Below are 20,573 nucleotides of genomic sequence, written 5' to 3'. Positions count from 1 at the left end.
GCCCGTATGCTTCCCTAAATACCTTACACAAAACAAAGATCACTTTTTTTAAGCGTCTTGTAGAATGACGCAGTCAGGACATCTGGTCAAAGTGATTTTCCAGGGTTCAAGTCATCTTTGGCCTTCTCGACTTCTCCTACGGTGATCGCTGCCTCTCAATTTACTACTGTGTCCTCATCTAAACGCGGTAATAGCACCCAAAATAAACTTTTTTTTTTTTCAAAATCCACAGGTCCACAGGTTGTGTCCACAGGTTGATACGAAACCAACTGAGTAAAAAAATCTCTGAAAGCGCTTTTTATTTCTATACGGTAACTTGCAATAAACCGCCACATTCGGTTTCCGTTATCTCGTAACGGCTAGCGTGCCTTTTTTTCGCGCCGAACGCTCTCTTTGTCGGCGCTTCGCCGGGTAATCATAAAGCAGTAACGTCTTTCGCGCACCCATCCGTACCAGTGCACCCTGATATCGCCCCCTATCTAAAATTTCCAAATGCGTTTTCACAGCGCATGTCTTCTTTAAAAACACCGGTCGTACGAATTTCTTTACCTATCAAAATTATAACATTATTTCTCAAGTTTTCTTTACGTTTTCTTACAGAATTATGAATCGCACTTTTTGCTTCTATCGCTTTCATCTTGACTTCCTCTTTAACCAAATTCCACTTCGAAGCGTAGTTACTGTGAGTTTCTTCCCCGAACTTTTCTAAGCTATTTTAACCACGTTCAGTAATAACTCATCACTCAGCAATTCACTGTTGAGCTTCCACATCTTCCAGCAATAACTTTTTCATTTTACTTCAGCTTTTCCAAGAGTAAATTCCACGAAACAGTGGTCACTGAAGGACACAGGCGTGACATGATAAATACAGCATAACGGCAGTAGCTCTAAAGAAACATAAAACCGGTCTAAATGGGCGTACTAGACCATTGAAAATGAGTATATATATATGTCACATTTCGTGCCCTCTATTACATCACCAACATCTTCTAACCAATATTTGTTAACAATTTCGTTTAAAATAACCGTACTTCTATCTCTGAAAGGCGTAATACTTGATGTGTCCCCCGCAGTATATACACAATAAAAATCCCCTAGAATTATAGCCATTCATTTTGTGAAAACATATAAGCAGATATCCTTCAGGAAACAATTTGCGACTTTCAACCTTAGTATGCGCCTAAACGTAGATCATTCGCGATTCTATGGTCGAAGAAGAAACATCACAAACAATCAGCCGACCAAACAGACAGCTCGTAACAGCTTTTACGCGCCACCCTCCCCAAACTCCTCCGTACTAACAAGGCACACTTGTACCACCGTACCCACACTCCGCCACACAAACAAAGCACTACGTGACAAATACAAACGTCAAAGAGCGCTCTAAAAGGCCACACTATACGCTCGGTCTGGTCCTCACTCTGGACCATGGTCTCCTGCAATGCAAGGATGTAGAGGTCTTGCTCGACGATGAGGCATTATAATGGCCTTTGCCCTCTTCGATCCGCAAGCCCTCGTACATCGAGTGATGCTACTTGCACAGGCCTTTGAAGTATGGCCATGGTCTAGCAACACGAGACAGAGAGTACTGCGCTTACTTTGGTGCTTTACATCGTGCAGGACGGCTTGTTCATACAGGAGCTCATTGGGACAGTTTGCACTGCGCTGATAAAACAACGCCCACGGCTGGCTCGTTACGCGACTTGTCCCCGCGCATTCCCTTTCGAGTTTGGGCAGACGTCGTTCTTGTGAAGTTTCCGTGGCGTCGTCGTGCCGGCGTTTCACCGAGCTCGCCTCGACGTCCATTGCTGTGACGGCGAAGTCCTCGTCAGACTCCAGACTCGCACTTGCCTCCGAGTTCACCGTTCCCGAACTCGACTGGTGCTCAACTGCAGAAGTAGGAGCTGTAGTCAACGGTGGCGTCAGCGCAGTGGCGCTTACTTGCGACGAGCATCTTCCATGTTGTTTCAGCCGGACTGCTCCTTTGCCGCACCCGTGAACTCAGCCGCTCTTTCCGTCTCTTCCTCGTCCATGATGAGGTCACTCTGGTCTTCCGTCGGTCCTCGGCCTGCAGCTCGAGCGTACGAAAAAACACAGTCGGCCATCTTGTTCCCGTACGCCCGGCACTCGGTGCACCTAGGCGCACGGCATTCCCAAAAATATCGTCAGTCCTACGGCACCGGAGGCGTATATGGACCGTCCAGGCACCACCACGAGCACCATGCCGCTGCCAAGGCCAAGCTGGTGCTGCAGACGCTCAAGGCTGACGCCGTCCCGGAGTTCCAGGCATACCAGTCGGGTGTTGGACTCAACTCCGTTGAAGCCTGGCACCTTCCACCCTTCCTGCGTCACTTTCTTGACCACATCGCATTACCCAAAGGCCCTTTGGATGGCGTCGTTCGACACGTCGAACGCCACCAAGTGGAGTTTGACCCGGAGCACCGGCCAGAATGGGTGAACGACAAGGCATGGTCGGCCCTTCATAACGAGTCGCTCTGCCTCGAGCAATTTCAGGTTAGCAGAGTCCGTCTTCAAGTCTGGCAGCCAGACGTGGGACATTTGATACGCCCCTATTATGGCTACTTCCCCGATAATCCCTGCCTCGCTGAGCGGCTGCCGAAAATCCTGGACGTGGTACGGTCCTCCCGCGATGTCTCTGTGCAATACGATCGCACGCTTTATCAAATCACCGGATGGCAACGTAGACGGAATCCCCTAATAATCCTGGCAAGGAAGATACTGAATCACCACGGCCGTCTAGCGCGCGCCGAGCGCACACCAGCTCGGAGCACGTGGAGCGAAACTTCGCGCTGCAAAACACGGGGTAAGTTTACTAGAACTGGGAGGTGAGCCGACTGCGTCGCCTGTTTATATAGGAGCTGACTGTCGTGTAGCCCAACTCTGCTGTAGGCACCTGGGGCAGCGCTGGCAGTTGCAGCGGGGCCAGGAGGCCTGTCAGGCAGCCTTTAGCGAGACTGACTTGGAGTGTGTTGGTGTGACTATTTCTTCTTGTTTGGGACAACGCCAAACAAGAAGAAATGGAAACAATATAACAAGAAATACTTATGTGTAGAGTGATACAGTGTTGTGCGGCTGCTAGCTGTGCCGAAGGGGTGAAGGACACACAACGATGTCAAGTACAGCCAAGAAAAAGGCGGAGCAGTGGTGTTTTGTGCCGGGTTGCAAAGTAGGTGCAGAACACATGCAAAAAGAAACTCTTTGTTTCGGACGCCGAGCGACGCCTCTCTGTTCGCGGAATGGGGTCTTCTGATTCTAAGTAAAAAAGCAAAATTGATGAAGAGAGAAGGGAAAAAGTATGTCTGAGAAGAATGTGTCTCCCGAGTGGCCTGTCAGAGGAAGCAAAGTTCCCAATGTCGGGTGACTCTTCAATAAAGACAGCAGTGAAAGTTGCTCCATTTATTTTGCCAGTTTTGTGTTTATCTTTATATGATGCATGCTTACTAGATCAAATTATTTCAGAGATTTACTGGTCTACAAGCTTTGGCTGATAATGCAGAAGTCAAGAAAACCTCACTCTTACTAATCCCATGCTATGCACAAAATCTGTATTAAAAAGCGAACAAAAACAAGGTATTTAAAGGTCTGCAAAATGTCCAGCTGCCGAAAAAGAGAGCTTTGACATTGAAGTGGAGAGGAAAGCGTCGCATATCATATCACACTCAAACTTCGCTTTTTTGTAGCTGATATGTAAGGTGAGATAGACAATCATCCTTCTATGACAACAAAACACTAAAAAAAAAATAAAGAAGCGGGACTATGAAAATATATGAGAGCTCTCGAACGGCATTAGCGTTTTAAATATAAGCTTGTGCCGCTCGCGCAAGTCCCGCTTTTCACAGAGATGCAAGGTAGGATGGAATGTATCCCTTCTCACGACCGAGCAGACACAAACACACGAATAATGCGACATTTTTCGCGCCAATAAAGCATCTCTGCTTCAACCGCCATTCCTGGTGCGTTCGATGTCTTGTGACCTGTTATTTCGTTCGTTGTTTGGCTGTAGTCAGCCTTAGATTTTTGGGGGTATGAGGATTCGTGGAAGCAAAGAAATTTGCTGAGTTTGAAACGTCCCTCTTTCTCTCACATTTCCTTCGACTAAAAGTTTTGCTTTTTGTACCGCAGTTTCGGGCACTAAAAAAAAAAAAAATCTATGTCCAGTAGCTCTCCTGCACCCGACTGTTATTAAGCGAGGACCACACAAAATAAATCCAAAGATAAGTAACCAAAAAGTTAACGAAATCCTGCACTTCGTAAAGATATTGTTTTTATACGTTTACAATTTCGCCCTTAGAAATAAAATAAAAATGACCCCATTGGACGAAAAAAACGAGCGCCGTTCCTTTTTCTGTTTTATTAAAAATGTAGAGAGTTCCCGTTCCAGTTCCCTCGATGCAAAATGGAATAGCGGCGTTCCCTCGTTCTTCCTAAAAGAAACGCGTTCCGGAAAAGCCGTTCCTTGGGACGCCGTTCCAACACTGCCTAGTTGTACACACAAGGGTAAATGACGCACTTGAGCTGAAGGGGTCGCACGTGGAGAAGCAAATAGAGGCGGGAGTGGCCACACTCCAGGCCGTCTTGGAGGGGGTGCAAATTGTGTTGTGCACCATCCCAGAGGTCCAGGGAAGAGGGCCGGGGGTCACCAGGCAGATTATTGAAGCGAACGGCGTAATACGGGAGATGAGGGATGCCCTTAGGTACGACGTGATGGATGTCAACCAGGAGATTTATGAGATTGGAGCACACCACCCTTTTTCCTGGGATTGCATCCAATACAGCGTACCCTCGGGAGGCAGTTAGAGTGAAGGATTGGGCGTAGAGCTAGGGCTTTTTAAGGGCTATAGACGGGCCCGAGGAGAGTCCTTGTCTGACAAGAGAAGAAGTAACAAGAAAGGACAGTACTAAAACTCAGAGGAGAAAAATAAAAATACAACAGATAGTAGAATTCATTAACATGCAAGGTGGCAGGAATAAGGTGAAGTGGATAGATATTGAGGACCAACTCCAAAAGAAAAATTTCGCAGTATACGGGTGGTGGAGACAATTCTTAGGACGTGGAAGAACCACCTTTTATGCCAGAGTACAAGGTGATAGGACGCTACAGGAAAGGAACGGAAAGGGAAAGGTCTATGATTATGGGTATTGGTGGAAGGACATGATTAAAAGAGAGTCAAGGAAGACTGTAGGGAACATTTGTGGATAAAAGGTAGTATCGGGGGCGTGCCAACGCTTTTTGGATTTGCATCTTTGTGGACAGGAAATGAATCGAGAAAGGAAAACGCAGAGCACTTAAGATGCCTATAAGTAGGGGGGGATCGGTGGCCGCATTCCAATTTCGAACGTCGTCGAGAGCGCACGCGGAATCATGAGCTCCGTTGGAGCTAAGCAAGCGTCCCTGCTTGGACGCGGTGATAGGGCTTTGGATCTTCCTGCTGATTATCGGTTTATTCTGCCGACGCTACAGGCGAATGACTCTTCGAAATGCACGGCATTTCTGCAGGCTGACATCGGAGTGCGGCCGTACCGCATTGAAGATTTCAGGGAACCTTTGCGGCAACTTGGCGTCCTGAGCGACGTGACCGGTATGGGAGTGTTCCAGATGGGGCACGTTTGGATTGTCCGCCTCAAGTCGACTGCTGCCAAGGAGAAACTGATGATGTCTGGCAAGTTCAAGGTTGGTGTGTGCCGATGGACCCTGATCGACGAGAGGTCCGACTCAAGCTTCACTGGGTGCCTTTCGACGTGCCCAACGACGCCCTGAAAAGGACACTGGAGGAGTTTGGCGTAGTGAGAGAGATAACCCGAGAAAATGGGCACATCGACGGGTTTGACGGCGTCGAGTCGTCGACCCGGGTGGCACGCTGTCACTGAAGGAATGCATGACGCTGGAAAGCCTGCCTCACCAGCTTCGGTTCACCGGCGGCCCTGTACTTGTGGTTGTTCCAGGACGTGCACCACTGTGCCTGCGGTGCAAACGGTCTGGACACATTCGCCGTGATTGTAGGGCGCCTCCCTGTAGTGAGTGCGGTGGATATGGTCACGAACGCCAAGACTGCGTTCGATTCTATGCTCGAGTCGCAGGAGGACGCCAGGCCGAGGAAGACACGAACGAGCCTGTGATAGACGAACAAGAGGCGGAACAGGCGGCGGCGCCCTCAACGCAAGCGTCTGTAGCGTCGGCGACTTCAAAGGCAATAGTAACCGCTAGCAAGGAGTGCGAAGGGAAACCTGAGAGAGAAAAGGAGCCTTTTGTGGTCACAGCGCCAGCCGAGATGCGGACCGCGAAGCTCCAGGACACCACGGGGGATTTCAAGCACTCAGCCGGTTCGGATGCAGCTACAGTAGAGGAAGCAGCGGAGGAAACGGCTACGTGTAAGGAAAAGGAAGTGGCGCCGGAGAACAGCCCCAGCGAGGAAATGTCCCTGGACGCGATCACTTCGAAGCGGCGACTAGAGCACTTGGGTGCACGCAGTGCTGCCGCCAGCGAGCAGGTACCTGCGACGCCTGGAATATCAGTGGAAGCTCGCCGGGAAAAAAGGACGCTATACGACACGCAGCCGCTCGCCGTCGAGGGCTCGTGAAGACCGGCTGTCACAGTAAGCTGGTTCCCCGCTACCCCCCTGATTGGCAAGTGTCTGATAGCTGGCGCAAGGTCATAAGCTCCTAAGTTTTTAAGGCTATGAAACAGCTCGAGGTCGCACTGCGTATAGCTACCCTGAACGTAAGAAGACTGTCTGCAAGGTGAATGCAGCGCCAGCTCAGAAGGTTGTTCTTGGAAAACGACCTCGACGTGATAGCGGTCCAGGAAACCAAGATTGAGAGCGAGGAGCAGACCGAGCAGATGGTGCCCCAAATTGAGTCGCGATACGATGTATGCGTAAGCCATGCGGTAGGGAGGTCGGGAGGTGTATGCATCTTTTTGAAAAATTCTTTAGGTATCATTGTTGAGAATGTTGCTTCGCGTGAAGATGGAAGAGTCGTGTATTGTGATATTTGCTTTTCAGATCAAAAGTTTCGTATAATCTGTATCTACGCACCGACTGTAGAGACGGAACGATGCCATTTTTTTTTAAAGTATAGCGGAATATTTAAAGTGCGAACGACTGCTTGTGGTGGTGGGGGATTTTAACAGTACATGTGCTCCAGAAGACAGGACCCCTCATAGTCGCCGGAGGGATAGCAGTGGCGATATCTGGAATGAACTGGTAAATGAGCATTACTTGGAGGACATGACACATTGCGTAAAGGGCACGAAGGGCGTGCAGTTCACACATTTCCAAGGAAGTAGCCACGCACGGCTAGACAGAGCATACGTGTCAGTTGAGCTAGTTCCGCTGTGTGAACACTATAGTGTCGACCAAGTGTGCTTTAGCGACAACTGCCTCGTGGCTTTCGGGTTAGGATCAAAAAGAAAAGAACGACACCGATTTGATCGGCACAGCTGGAAAATGAACTACAAGCTCCTTTACGACGAGGAGTTTAACGACAAGATAAATGCAAGAATTGAAAATTTTAGGAAAATCTGCGGGAGCGAGATGACCGGAGAATGGGAAGAATTTAAACGAGTAGTTAAAATGGACGCTATAGAAAGATCAACCACTCTAAAGTAGGAGAAAGAGAAAGAGGAAAAGCAGCTGTGCTCAACCTTAGAGGAGCTTGTTCCAGAAGAGTGTAAATCCCCAGGGTTATTTATAGATGACATTAATAAAATAAAAAGCAAGCTACAGTTCATAGATACTGAGCACTACAGTGTTGCGATAATACGTGCCCGGGCAGAAAAGTTTCTCGCGGGTGAAGCACCAACAAAACGAGCGTTAGCCACAGAAAAGAGATACGCACGCGCCAATGAAATAACTGAAATTGATTATCAGGGTACCACGACGCGTGACTCTAGCATAATTGAGGGAGCCTTTCTTGAATTCTACGAAAACTTGCTGAGTCACAAAGCCCCAAAAGAAGAAGGTTTCACAGAAAATTTGTTGCCCCTTCTGCCAAAAATAGGTAGTGAAATAAAAGAATGGTTAGAACAGGATAGCTAGGTTCGACATTGTACATGTACCTTTTTTTAGTACACGGAAGTAACGTCATCACGTCTGATTGGTTGGAAACAAAAGTGACGTAATTTCCCTAGAAAAATGTGGGCGGAGTCGGCAAAACTGGGCGGAGTCGGCTACCGGACGTGACAACAAAATGACGTTTCGTTTTGTACCGAGTACGTTTCAAAAGGTACTTGCTCGGAACTAGGTGTCATTGGCTGCATGTTTTCGGCGGCGAGGCGTCGCCGTCTCGTCAATTCGACTTTTTCTTTAATAGAGCTTTTTTTTTCGCCCGATAGGCTGTATCGGGAACACCGCGATGCATTCGAGCTCCCGGAGGAGATCTTTCGGAAGCAATACCGCCTGCCCAAGATCGTGGTGCGGTGGTTGTGCGACGAACTTCGCGAGGAACCGGAGGTGAGGAGGGTGCGTACCTCGTGGACGGTCATGACTGTGGAGCTTCAAGTGTTGTGTGCACTGCGCTTCTACGGCACGGGGAGCTTCCAAGGCATGGTGGCGAGCGACGAACACGTAGCGCGGGACCAAAAGACAGTCAGCGTTGCGGTCCGCGCCGTGTCCGTCGCTATCGTGCGTCGTCTCGGGGTCCAGCGTGGCTGGATCCACTTCCCCGAGACGCCGAGCGGGAGGTTCGACGCGGAGAAGGGCTTCAGGCTGCTCGACAGGATACCCGGCGTCATCGGTTGCGTGGACGGGACCATGGTCTCCATCGTCGGCCCGTCCAAGAACGACCCCACCGTCACGAAGGCGGCGTACTGGTGCCGCAAGTACTTCTACGCCCTCAACGTGATGGTGGTAAGTACACTCATGTTACGTTGTCAAAACGCGCCCCAAATCTGTAGAAAGAAAAAAAAACGTATTGCCGATACGGTTTAAGTATGCCGTTTTATGACTGCGGGCTGTGGGGTCTCACGACTGCGCGAGCGTGTGCTCTACGTAGCATGTGAGCCGTGAGACGCTTCTCCCAAAAATAATACTTGTCTGTTAAAGCTTCCGTAAAAAACAAAAAAAAAAAACATTATTTCTGTTTCAACGTAGTTAGTTGTACCTTGCATCCAGGAAGGTGTGTTGACATACATGTGTCAGACAAAATAACTTAAAAGGTTCTGAAATTGCGACTGCTTTGTGAACCACAAGTACAATCTACTACTTGTGGATTCAGGTAATTACATGTCAATATCTCTCTCACTTTCAGGTGTGTGACGCCGACTGCCGGATAATGTGCATCGACCCACGGTATCCCGGGTCGGTGCACGACTCCTTCGTGTGGCAATTTTCCTGGCTCCGAAACCAACTCGAGCAAGGGCAGCTGCCACGCGACGGCCGGTTCCTGCTTGGTGAGCATACTAAATTCATACCTTACGCACACGGTGGCTCCCACTGCTTGAAAGCCACAGTACCACACGTACTGTGCTTGTTGTGAGGCACACAGACACAGTTGCTGGAACTCCTTGAAGTGAGACAACACCCAAAGTTTGGCCATTAATCTCTGTTTATGTCCACATAACTCTCACACTCTGCAGGCTACGAAAGCCACACTACACCAATCTCACGACAGTGATAGACTATGCAAGGCATGCGACCGCAGTGCGAGTCGCTGTCCGGTTCGGCCCACTCACTGTTACTGTCTGCCTGTACCCTCTTGCTGGTTGGTTTCTGCATGAAGTTGGAGCTCTTTCACTGATACCTGGGGGCTCGCCTGGTCGCTTTGACGGTCGTCAGTTTGTACGGAATGGGATCAATTCCTCCTTGGCCACTTGGGGCTCGCCAAATCTGTCCTCGGGTCGTCTCTGTCCCACACACTGGATTCTTTTCCCTGACCCTTCTTCTTCGGTCTGCCTATATAGCTCCTCCTATTAGACCCTCCGTGTCCCAACAGGACCTGACTCCTTTCCAATCTAACCACCCCCTCTCTTTTCCCCATCTCCAACTCCACCGAGGATTAGGAAAGAGGTTCGTCGAACTGGCGCCTTATCCCCTTGCTTGCCAAAGACAAGGCCAGCGTGTTCTGCTCTGCCCGTGCCTAAGGTCACGGCCACACTCCCAAAAGCAACAGAGCTTTTATCTGTCGGATGCAAGGGCCTAATAATGCACTTGCATACAACACAGCACCCCCAAGGAATCGTGCACACATCCCATACAACCCACCAGGAAAACACATAGTTACATGAAATAACAGGGAGTTTGCAGGCAAGCTGGTGGTAAGTAATCATAATGTAAACTGATACTGTAGTGCAGAAATATTAACACACTTTTAAGTCACACTTAAGTTACATTATAATTGACATAGTTGCACACAGCTGTTTTCTTGCCTTTTATTTTAAAAAGTAAGGAATGTAATATGTTCCATCCTCTACATGTGCAGGTGACAGCGGCTACCCCTTGGAGCCTTGGCTCATCACCCCTGTCCCCGGGAACCACGCGACCTCCACCGCTTGCGGCCGGTTTAATAAGGCGCATTCCTCGATCAGGTCTGTTGTGGAGCGCTGCATCGGGCTGTTGAAAAACAGATTCTGGTGTCTGCAAAGGCACCGGGCTCTGTATTACCACCCTTCAACAGCCACCGCCATTATTTCGGCATGTGCAGTGCTCCACAACATCTGCCTTGCATCGAGCGAGCCAGAACCGGAGTCAGACTCCGACCCTGAAGAGTCAGAGTTGGAGTCTGAGCCGAGCTCGGACGGTTCTGAGCCGAGCTCAGAGAGGTCAGCGTCGGCTCCCGAGAGGCTGGCTCCTACCGGCCCTCCGGTCGGCCTTCCGGTCGGCCTTCCGGTCGGCCTCTCGGACAGGGGGAAGGCTCTGAGGCAGCGCCTTGTCGCCCGGTTCGGAACCCGCCGCAGACGTGCCCGTGCGGAGCGCCACACGCAAGGGGTCCGCCGCCACGACGGTAGTCCCGACCACCAGGGACACCGTCGGGAAGCCCCTCAGCGCCCTCGCTGGGGTGGTGCCCAGCACGGACGCCGCCAGCGACAGGGAACCTCTCGCCACCACGACTGAGGTCCTGACCACCAAGGACCCCGTCACATCCTTGCCCTCAGTGAAGCCCTCCCCGTGGAAGCCGTGAAGTGCACACTTCGCTTCCTGCTCCACAGTCATGGCCGGCCACAAGCTACATACTCTCTTCAGCTCCTACACCTTGTGAAGTTCGTCGCACAGCCAGCGTGCTGCCTCCGGATACGTGTCGAGTGCATCGCGGTGAAATCGATACAGCCTTTTTTTTATTATTTTTATGAGCAGAAGGCACGAGACGCAGTCGACAGTGACAGAAAAGGTTCGGAGGTTTAATCGCCAGACCAAATGGTCATCTGGATTGCCCCTGCAAAGAACTCAGAAGTAATTTAGACTACCTCTAGAAAGAAATGCTTGCTTTTGCAGAGATTGCTTTCTTAGTTGCTGATTGAACCAGGGATATTGTTGTCATGGACATTGTTTCATTTTACAAATGCTTCAAAGCGTCTTGCCTTCTGCTCCATTTTATTACCTCTTTTATGGTACTTCATCAAAGTTAGGTGATAGTGTTATCTCAAGACAGTGCACATGTAGTTTGTTTTGAAAATTGCTTTATTTCTTAAAGAAAAACCTGTGACTTCATGAATAAAAGTGTGATAACATGGAATGTAATATTTCATTCTTGGAAGTAAAACTGAGCATCAACTGGAACCATGTAAGCAATTGGGCAATCTTAAGTATATATCACAGATATCTTGTTGAACACTCTGCTCTTATTTGAGCACCATAGTTAAATTTCGAAAGGAAAAAAAAAATATATATATATATTCTCTGACTAGCATACCACCATATAAACACTGGACCACTTTGAAAGAATTATCACAGATGTTGCGCCAAACATTCTTATTTGAGCACAGCAATAGCAAGTTCTCGAAAGATAAAAAAATTGTTTCTGACTAAAGCAGCCGTCACTCGCGCGCTCCCCGTTGGTTCCGCCTAGAGTGCCTTCATACACACGCGCGCTTTGCTTGAGTGGTGACATCTCAGCCATTTTTCCGCCCAATCTTTTTTTTTATGCATTTTGAAGTGCGCGAAATCCGGTGTCACTCAGCTCGAGCGCGTAGCTTTGGCTAATGCATAGACGCCATTTTACCGCCCAAGTTACGCACCGAGTGCGCGAGAGCGTCACGCGCTGGCACATTCAGGGCAACAATGGATGTCTTCACCCTGAGACAGACAGACATGCAGGCACCCTAGTTCCGCCGACCCCTCCGCTGCCCCCGGCACACCCGGCTCTTCGTGGTTCGACATTTTGGTTTGAAGAAGGCGCGTAGGGCACATCCCGCATAATATTGGAACAACTTTCTCTCCAATTAATTCTTAAATGTATTGCAAAAGGGTACAAAAAAGCGGTTTGTTTTAACAACGCCCAAAAGGTTTTGATTGTTTTTCAATACTTTTACCTGTACTAGAACAGATGCGACGGTCAGCGACGCACAGGATTGGTTGCCGTTCTTTCGCTAAACGCAGGAACTGCTCCCCGCGTCGTAGTAAATCCTACCCCGTATCCCGCGCGTAGGGACGCCTCAGGGAATGCGTAGCTACTTCCGCTCGTCGGTGGTTGGCTCCGGACGTCGCTGAAACGGGTGACGGGTGTCAAGTTTGCGATGACGTAGCGGCGTCAAAGTGGGCAGAGCCGCCACGTGAGTGTTGCTAGGATACGCTCCTCCTTTGCATTACGTCACTTCCATGTACCTTTTCTCAAATGTCCAACCTAGCGATCCAGCCGATAGGTGTGTCCGAAGTAGAAAGTGCCATTGATGATTTGCAAAGCGGAAAATCACCGGGCCCTGATGGTTTGGGTGCTGCCTTTTATAAAAAGTATAAAAAAGATTTAGCTTGTATTTTGTTACAAGTGTATCGCGAGTGTTATGAAAACCAAGTTTTTCCGCCTTCCTTCTTATTTACCCACACAGTCCTTATTCCCAAAAGTGAAGACACTAATAAACTTCGTAATGTAGCCAATTACCGGCCCATTACACTAGCTAATACGGACTATAAGATTCTAACGAAAATCCTTGCGAGACGAATGCAATCGGTGATTGGAGATGTGGTGGGAGAACATCAAACGTGCGGTATCAAGGAACGTACAATTATGAGTAACATTCATGTTGCGCGTAGTGTGTTGGAACTATGTGATGCTAATTTCCGGAAAGTTGCTCTGTTGCAAGTCGATCTTGAAAAAGCTTTTGATCGAGTGTCCCATGATGTTCTTTTTTGCATTCTAAACCATGTTGGCGTGGGTAAAATTATTTTTGATGGAGTAAATATGGCCTATAGTGACTGCAGGACTAGTCTTATAATTAACAAACAAGTAACTAAACGCATTTTTGTGTTATACTCTGTTCGACAAGGGTGCCCACTTTCGCCGTTGTTGTTCGCCATATTTCTTGAGCCCTACTGCCTCAGTGTCATAAAGAGTGGGAAAATACGTGATTTTTCTTTAAATTCATGTAATGTTAAAATATTAGCGTACGCAGATGATGTTGCGATTTTTTGTAGTGATAGAGAAAGCGTCTCAGCGGCTGTTCAACTCACGAGATCATACTGCGCGCAAACAGCCTGTGCTGTGAACTGGGCGAAATGCTTGGGGATCTGGCACGGCCACTGGGACGTGACTCCGCGTGTGTTTGAATCTATTCAGTGGTCTACAGAGCACGGTATATACTTGGGAGTGCCTTTGAACAATTACCGTGAAAGCAACGAGCTCTGGCGTAACAAAACAGAGGAGATGAGTCTTAAAGCCGCGAAGTGGGGTGGCAAGGAATTTTCTATCTTCGCAGGGGCAACGGTGTGTAATTTAGTTTTTGTTGCAAAGATTTGGTACCTGTTACAGGTTCTGCACTGCACTCGTGTGCATTTGCAACACATGCACTGTGTGATGGCCGTGTACATATGGCAGTCTACCTGGGATAGAACTAGACGAGATAACCTTTTTCGCCGGAAAACAAACAGCGCAAGGACAAGGACAGAGTAGAAGGCGGTAGACGCACACAGCGCTGACTTACAACTGAGCTTTATTGGCACTGACAACCTGTATAAATACACAATTTGCCCTGCCCAAAAGCCAAGAAAAGAAACACAAGAGGAGGACTACACGTGTTCCTAGAGTCATCTGCAGGCGCCGTTGCTCTCCGATCTGAGTAGAAAAATACACTCCTTTTCCGTCAAGGCAAGTGACGGGGCACTAACACACTCAGAGCCCGATTGTCCAATGGCGCGGGCTTCTATAATCTCACGTGTCAGTTTATCTTTTTGTTTACTGATGACCGTGCATCGTTCAAAAACCGGAGTACATCCGCAATCGCGGCAATGCACCCCAAGGTGCCCCGACACAACCTGAGACACATTATATCGATGCTCTCTTAAACGCTCATTAAGACAACGTCCCGTCTGCCCTATGTATCTCCGGCCACAGGACAGGGGAATAGAGTAGACAACACCCGCAACGCATGTAACAAACTGGCTTTGGTGTTTCTTGGCGCACACCTGTCTCTCTGTTACATGAGAGTTCACTCTTTTGCACATCATAGATAGCTTGTCTGGAGCCGAAAAGACCACGTGAACACCAGCTCGGCGTCCCACTTTTTTCAGATTATGGGATATTTTGTGTAGGTACGGTAGTACTGTGATGTTCCTGTTTTTCCTGTTAACTTGTTCAGCATTCTCAATCCGTCTTCTCTTTAGTAGAGTTTCTGCGACTGCCGTTAAGAGGCGCAACGGGTAGCCCGCGGCCGTGAGCCTCGCTACTTGATTCTTAAAGCTATCCTTGACTAAGTGAAAGCATGATTTATTAAGGGCGTTTTTAAAGCAAATGTTGATGATTCCCCTTTTTACCAGTTTAGAGTGGGCAGACGAAAACGACAGGAGGGGTTTATTACTCCTTGGTTCATAAAGCCAGCAGGTGTGTGTGGGGAGACACTGCAGCCTAAGGTCTAAAAATCTTATGGAACCGTTTACTGGTAATTCATGCGTGATAACCAGTGGTTCCAAGCATTTACTAAAAGTGGCCAAAACCTCAGAAATTTCGCCAGCAAAGTGGTCTGAGTCACAGTCAACAAGCACTAAGTAGTCATCTACAAACCTAAAAACCTTTTTTACCCTAGAGCCTTCAAGTCTATTAGATAAAATTCTGTCATAAAATGCAAGATAAATATTGCTCAATACGGGAGCTAAACAGGAACCGATGCATATGCCGTTTTTCTGAATGAAAGTCTCTCCATTCCAAGTTGTAAATGTCGACTTTAGATAAAAGGTTAAAAGCTCCAAGAAGTCTCTTACCCCCAGACCACATTCATTTTGAAACGCTACACACCCGTGGTTGTCAATACACTCTTCGACGCACATTAAAAGCTCCGTGTGTGGAATCGAGTAGTATAAGTCCTTAATGTCTACGGAACATGCTGAGAGGCATTGGTCAGGGCATTGTTTAAGGAAGTCTATTATCTGCTCCGAGTTTTTTACCTGAAAAGGGTCGTCAATAACTAAAATGTTCAATTTCGTTTGTAAAAACATGGCCACCGACTTCTGCCACGTTCCAAATTCGGATACTATAACGCGTAGCGGACAGTTGGCTTTGTGCGTTTTAGCTGAAAAAAACAAGGGCAGAGATCGACCGCTAGGGCTAGTTTATCTAAACTCAGCCGTTTGCAAAGTTTACGTGCTTCAATTTTTACTTTTGCTAGGGACACGTCATTCCTGCGTACAAACGTGGCCTCTATAGCGTCTAAAGCTTTCGAGTTGAGCATGCCTTTGGGTAGTACTACAAAGCCCCCCTCCTTATCAGCAGGTAACAAAGACAGGGCGTTATCCTTTAGGTAAGCGACTGTGGACCGCACAGGGACCCTGCTACCAGACGGCCTGCACTGCAGCAATACGTCTACACCATCCGCAATGCACCTGTCCGCCTCAGACTCCGCAGCTCGTCCCGACACTTGCCTTACCAGAGACAACAACTCTGGGGGCGACTTTCTCGGCTCGACGGCGAACTTGGGGCCGTGGCTCAGCACTTGTTCCACTTGTTTTGGAAGGCGGACGTCACCCAACTTGTGGACCTTGTTCCCCGTAGCCGCAGGACGCCTCCCAGGGATGCTCGCTCGAAGAAGAGGCAGTGTTTGCTGCCAGAGGAAGTCAGCCGTTCTGTCGATGGTACGTGAGAGCTCCCGCCACCGCGATCCACCGCAGGACGAACGGTCACCCGCACGAAGACGTAGGTGTAGGCACTCACGATACAGCCGTATCTGCCGCTGGCACTCGGTGCGTAGGATCTTGCATATCCTCATCCCATGGCCAGGCGAGGGCTGGCAACCACCGAACAATATCAGGACATCCAGTGGCAGGATTCGGTGACGAATGGAAAAAGCCAGCACCCGGGAACGGCATACAGCGCCAGCAGTTATAGCCACCAGGACACTCGGGTCCACGGATAAACACTGAATAGGGCCCGTTGTATTAGAAATGAAGTTCAGTAGTGTTGACGATTGGGCTAGTTGGTCATTCATATTAGCGGAAAACAAACAGCGCAAGGACAAGGACAGAGTAGAAGGCGGTAGACGCACACAGCGCTGACTTACAACTGAGCTTTATTGGCACTGACAACCTGTATAAATACACAATTTGCCCTGCCCAAAAGCCAAGAAAAGAAACACAAGAGGAGGACTACACGTGTTCCTAGAGTCATCTGCAGGCGCCGTTGCTCTCCGATCTGAGTAGAAAAATACACTCCTTTTCCGTCAAGGCAAGTGACGGGGCACTAACACACTCAGAGCCCGATTGTCCAATGGCGCGGGCTTCTATAATCTCACGTGTCAGTTTATCTTTTTGTTTACTGATGACCGTGCATCGTTCAAAAACCGGAGTACATCCGCAATCGCGGCAATGCACCCCAAGGTGCCCCGACACAACCTGAGACACATTATATCGATGCTCTCTTAAACGCTCATTAAGACAACGTCCCGTCTGCCCTATGTATCTCCGGCCACAGGACAGGGGAATAGAGTAGACAACACCCGCAACGCATGTAACAAACTGGCTTTGGTGTTTCTTGGCGCACACCTGTCTCTCTATTACATGAGAGTTCACTCTTTTGCACATCATAGATAGCTTGTCTGGAGCCGAAAAGACCACGTGAACACCAGCTCGGCGTCCCACTTTTTTCAGATTATGGGATATTTTGTGTGATTTTTCAGATTTTGGGATATTTTTGGCTGACTTCCTCTGGCAGCAAACACTGCCTCTTCTTCGAGCGAGCATCCCTGGGAGGCGTCCTGCGGCTACGGGGAACAAGGTCCACAAGTTGGGTGACGTCCGCCTTCCAAAACAAGTGGAACAAGTGCTGAGCCACGGCCCCAAGTTCGCCGTCGAGCCGAGAAAGTCGCCCCCAGAGTTGTTGTCTCTGGTAAGGCAAGTGTCGGGACGAGCTGCGGAGTCTGAGGCGGACAGGTGCATTGCGGATGGTGTAGACGTATTGCTGCAGTGCAGGCCGTCTGGTAGCAGGGTCCCTGTGCGGTCCACAGTCGCTTACCTAAAGGATAACGCCCTGTCTTTGTTACCTGCTGATAAGGAGGGGGGCTTTGTAGTACTACCCAAAGGCATGCTCAACTCGAAAGCTTTAGACGCTATAGAGGCCACGTTTGTACGCAGGAATGACGTGTCCCTAGCAAAAGTAAAAATTGAAGCACGTAAACTTTGCAAACGGCTGAGTTTAGATAAACTAGCCCTAGCGGTCGATAAGGGCAGAGGCCTGAATCTGGATCTGTTTTTTTCAGCTAAAACGCACAAAGCCAACTGTCCGCTACGCGTTATAGTATCCGAATTTGGAACGTGGCAGAAGTCGGTGGCCATGTTTTTACAAACGAAATTGAACATTTTAGTTATTGACGACCCTTTTCAGGTAAAAAACTCGGAGCAGATAATAGACTTCCTTAAACAATGCCCTGACCAATGCCTCTCAGCATGTTCCGTAGACATTAAGGACTTATACTACTCGATTCCACACACGGAGCTTTTAATGTGCGTCGAAGAGTGTATTGACAACCACGGGTGTGTAGCGTTTCAAAATGAATGTGGTCTGGGGGTAAGAGACTTCTTGGAGCTTTTAACCTTTTATCTAAAGTCGACATTTACAACTTGGAATGGAGAGACTTTCATTCAGAAAAACGGCATATGCATCGGTTCCTGTTTAGCTCCCGTATTGAGCAATATTTATCTTGCATTTTATGACAGAATTTTATCTAATAGACTTGAAGGCTCTAGGGTAAAAAAGGTTTTTAGGTTTGTAGATGACTACTTAGTGCTTGTTGACTGTGACTCAGACCACTTTGCTGGCGAAATTTCTGAGGTTTTGGCCACTTTTAGTAAATGCTTGGAACCACTGGTTATCACGCATGAATTACCAGTAAACGGTTCCATAAGATTTTTAGACCTTAGGCTGCAGTGTCTCCCCACACACACCTGCTGGCTTTATGAACCAAGGAGTAATAAACCCCTCCTGTCGTTTTCGTCTGCCCACTCTAAACTGGTAAAAAGGGGAATCATCAACATTTGCTTTAAAAACGCCCTTAATAAATCATGCTTTCACTTAGTCAAGGATAGCTTTAAGAATCAAGTAGCGAGGCTCACGGCCGCGGGCTACCCGTTGCGCCTCTTAACGGCAGTCGCAGAAACTCTACTAAAGAGAAGACGGATTGAGAATGCTGAACAAGTTAACAGGAAAAACAGGAACATCACAGTACTACCGTACCTACACAAAATATCCCATAATCTGAAAAAAGTGGGACGCCGAGCTGGTGTTCACGTGGTCTTTTCGGCTCCAGACAAGCTATCTATGATGTGCAAAAGAGTGAACTCTCATGTAATAGAGAGACAGGTGTGCGCCAAGAAACACCAAAGCCAGTTTGTTACATGCGTTGCGGGTGTTGTCTACTCTATTCCCCTGTCCTGTGGCCGGAGATACATAGGGCAGACGGGACGTTGTCTTAATGAGCGTTTAAGAGAGCATCGATATAATGTGTCTCAGGTTGTGTCGGGGCACCTTGGGGTGCATTGCCGCGATTGCGGATGTACTCCGGTTTTTGAACGATGCACGGTCATCAGTAAACAAAAAGATAAACTGACACGTGAGATTATAGAAGCCCGCGCCATTGGACAATCGGGCTCTGAGTGTGTTAGTGCCCCGTCACTTGCCTTGACGGAAAAGGAGTGTATTTTTCTACTCAGATCGGAGAGCAACGGCGCCTGCAGATGACTCTAGGAACACGTGTAGTCCTCCTCTTGTGTTTCTTTTCTTGGCTTTTGGGCAGGGCAAATTGTGTATTTATACAGGTTGTCAGTGCCAATAAAGCTCAGTTGTAAGTCAGCGCTGTGTGCGTCTACCGCCTTCTACTCTGTCCTTGTCCTTGCGCTGTTTGTTTTCCGCTAATATGAATGACCAACTAGCCCAATCGTCAACACTACTTTTTCGCCGCGTGAAGTCGGGGGGGCTTAGTTTGTCGCATTTGTTTATACGACAGCTGGTATCGAGGTTTTTTCTTTTTGCGAGACCAGGCTGACCCGTTTCTGAGAACTCTCATTCAAGTACGGTTGTTCAGAGAGCTACCCGAGTTCATTGATTCGACATGTGACACATGCGAAGGCCAAGTAACGGGCTTTCTTAGAGAGGTTGTTTGTGCGTACCAATGTCTTAGTGTGCGATTTTCAAGAGAGTACTTAAACTCTGTCACAGGAATGCGTCTGAAGCGAGATCTTGTTGAAAGCCTGTTTCCCGTCCCATTGTATCGCTCTTTGTTCTCCGACAGTACTGACCGTGATGTGCTTTCCCCGCGTGAAAAGAATGCTAGTTCCCGGATCTGTGAAAACCTTTTATTTTAAACTACATACCAACACGCTTCCAGTAAAGACATGGTTAGCAAAAAAGGGCGTGTTTGTACCATGGGGCGAGGATTGTATTTTGTGAAAGAAACCGGAGACCGTGGAGCACGTGTTCCTGGACTGCTGGGATGCTATCCTGTTCTGGGACGTGCTCCAACGCACTCTCAAAAAAGACCTACCGCTCACGGCTCGTGGAATAGGCTTCTTGTCTGTGGAAGGGACGCCTTTCCCATATGACCTCGTATTTTTACTGGGTCTGCATGCTATTTGGAGATGTAGGATGGCAGTTCGTCACGCGGATCTGGATGCCCGTCCAGTACGGTATTATTTCATGGAAAATGTAAACTTGATAGCAGCTGTGTACGAGAAAGTATGTCTGGACCTGGAGTGGTTGCCTGCCTTTTTGAAGCTGTCAATGATGAGAGAATTTTAACAATTCTCACCGCCTCTCCAAACCTTAAAGGCGACGTTCTATCGTCGCCTTCACTAACGTCGTCAATATAATATTGTGCATGATCAAGTGAAATTTATCGTGCATTGTGAATCTGTGTTCACTGTCGAAATCTCGCAATAAAGACAAAAAAAAAAAAAGGATCGGTGGCCGAGTGGGCTAAAGCGCACACC

At 48.4% G+C, this 20,573-nt stretch overlaps 1 protein-coding gene across 1 annotated transcript; it reads left to right on the top strand.

The window, feature by feature from the left end:
- Positions 1 to 6,290: 6,290 nt before the first annotated feature.
- Positions 6,291 to 19,296, top strand: LOC120841311 (the record flags this gene model as incomplete). The annotated part of the gene is made up of 2 exons (XM_040212180.1): positions 6,291 to 6,480; positions 17,270 to 19,296. Coding segments are annotated over exons 1-2 (2,217 nt in total), but the record flags the coding sequence as incomplete, so codon positions are not given.
- Between the last annotated feature and the right edge of the window lie 1,277 nt (positions 19,297 to 20,573).

Source organism: Ixodes scapularis, unplaced genomic scaffold, assembly GCF_016920785.2.
Source record: "Ixodes scapularis isolate PalLabHiFi unplaced genomic scaffold, ASM1692078v2 PGA_scaffold7__128_contigs__length_106722199, whole genome shotgun sequence".
NCBI lineage: Eukaryota > Metazoa > Arthropoda > Arachnida > Ixodida > Ixodidae > Ixodes > Ixodes scapularis.
This window is presented reverse-complemented; position numbering and strand designations above follow the sequence as displayed.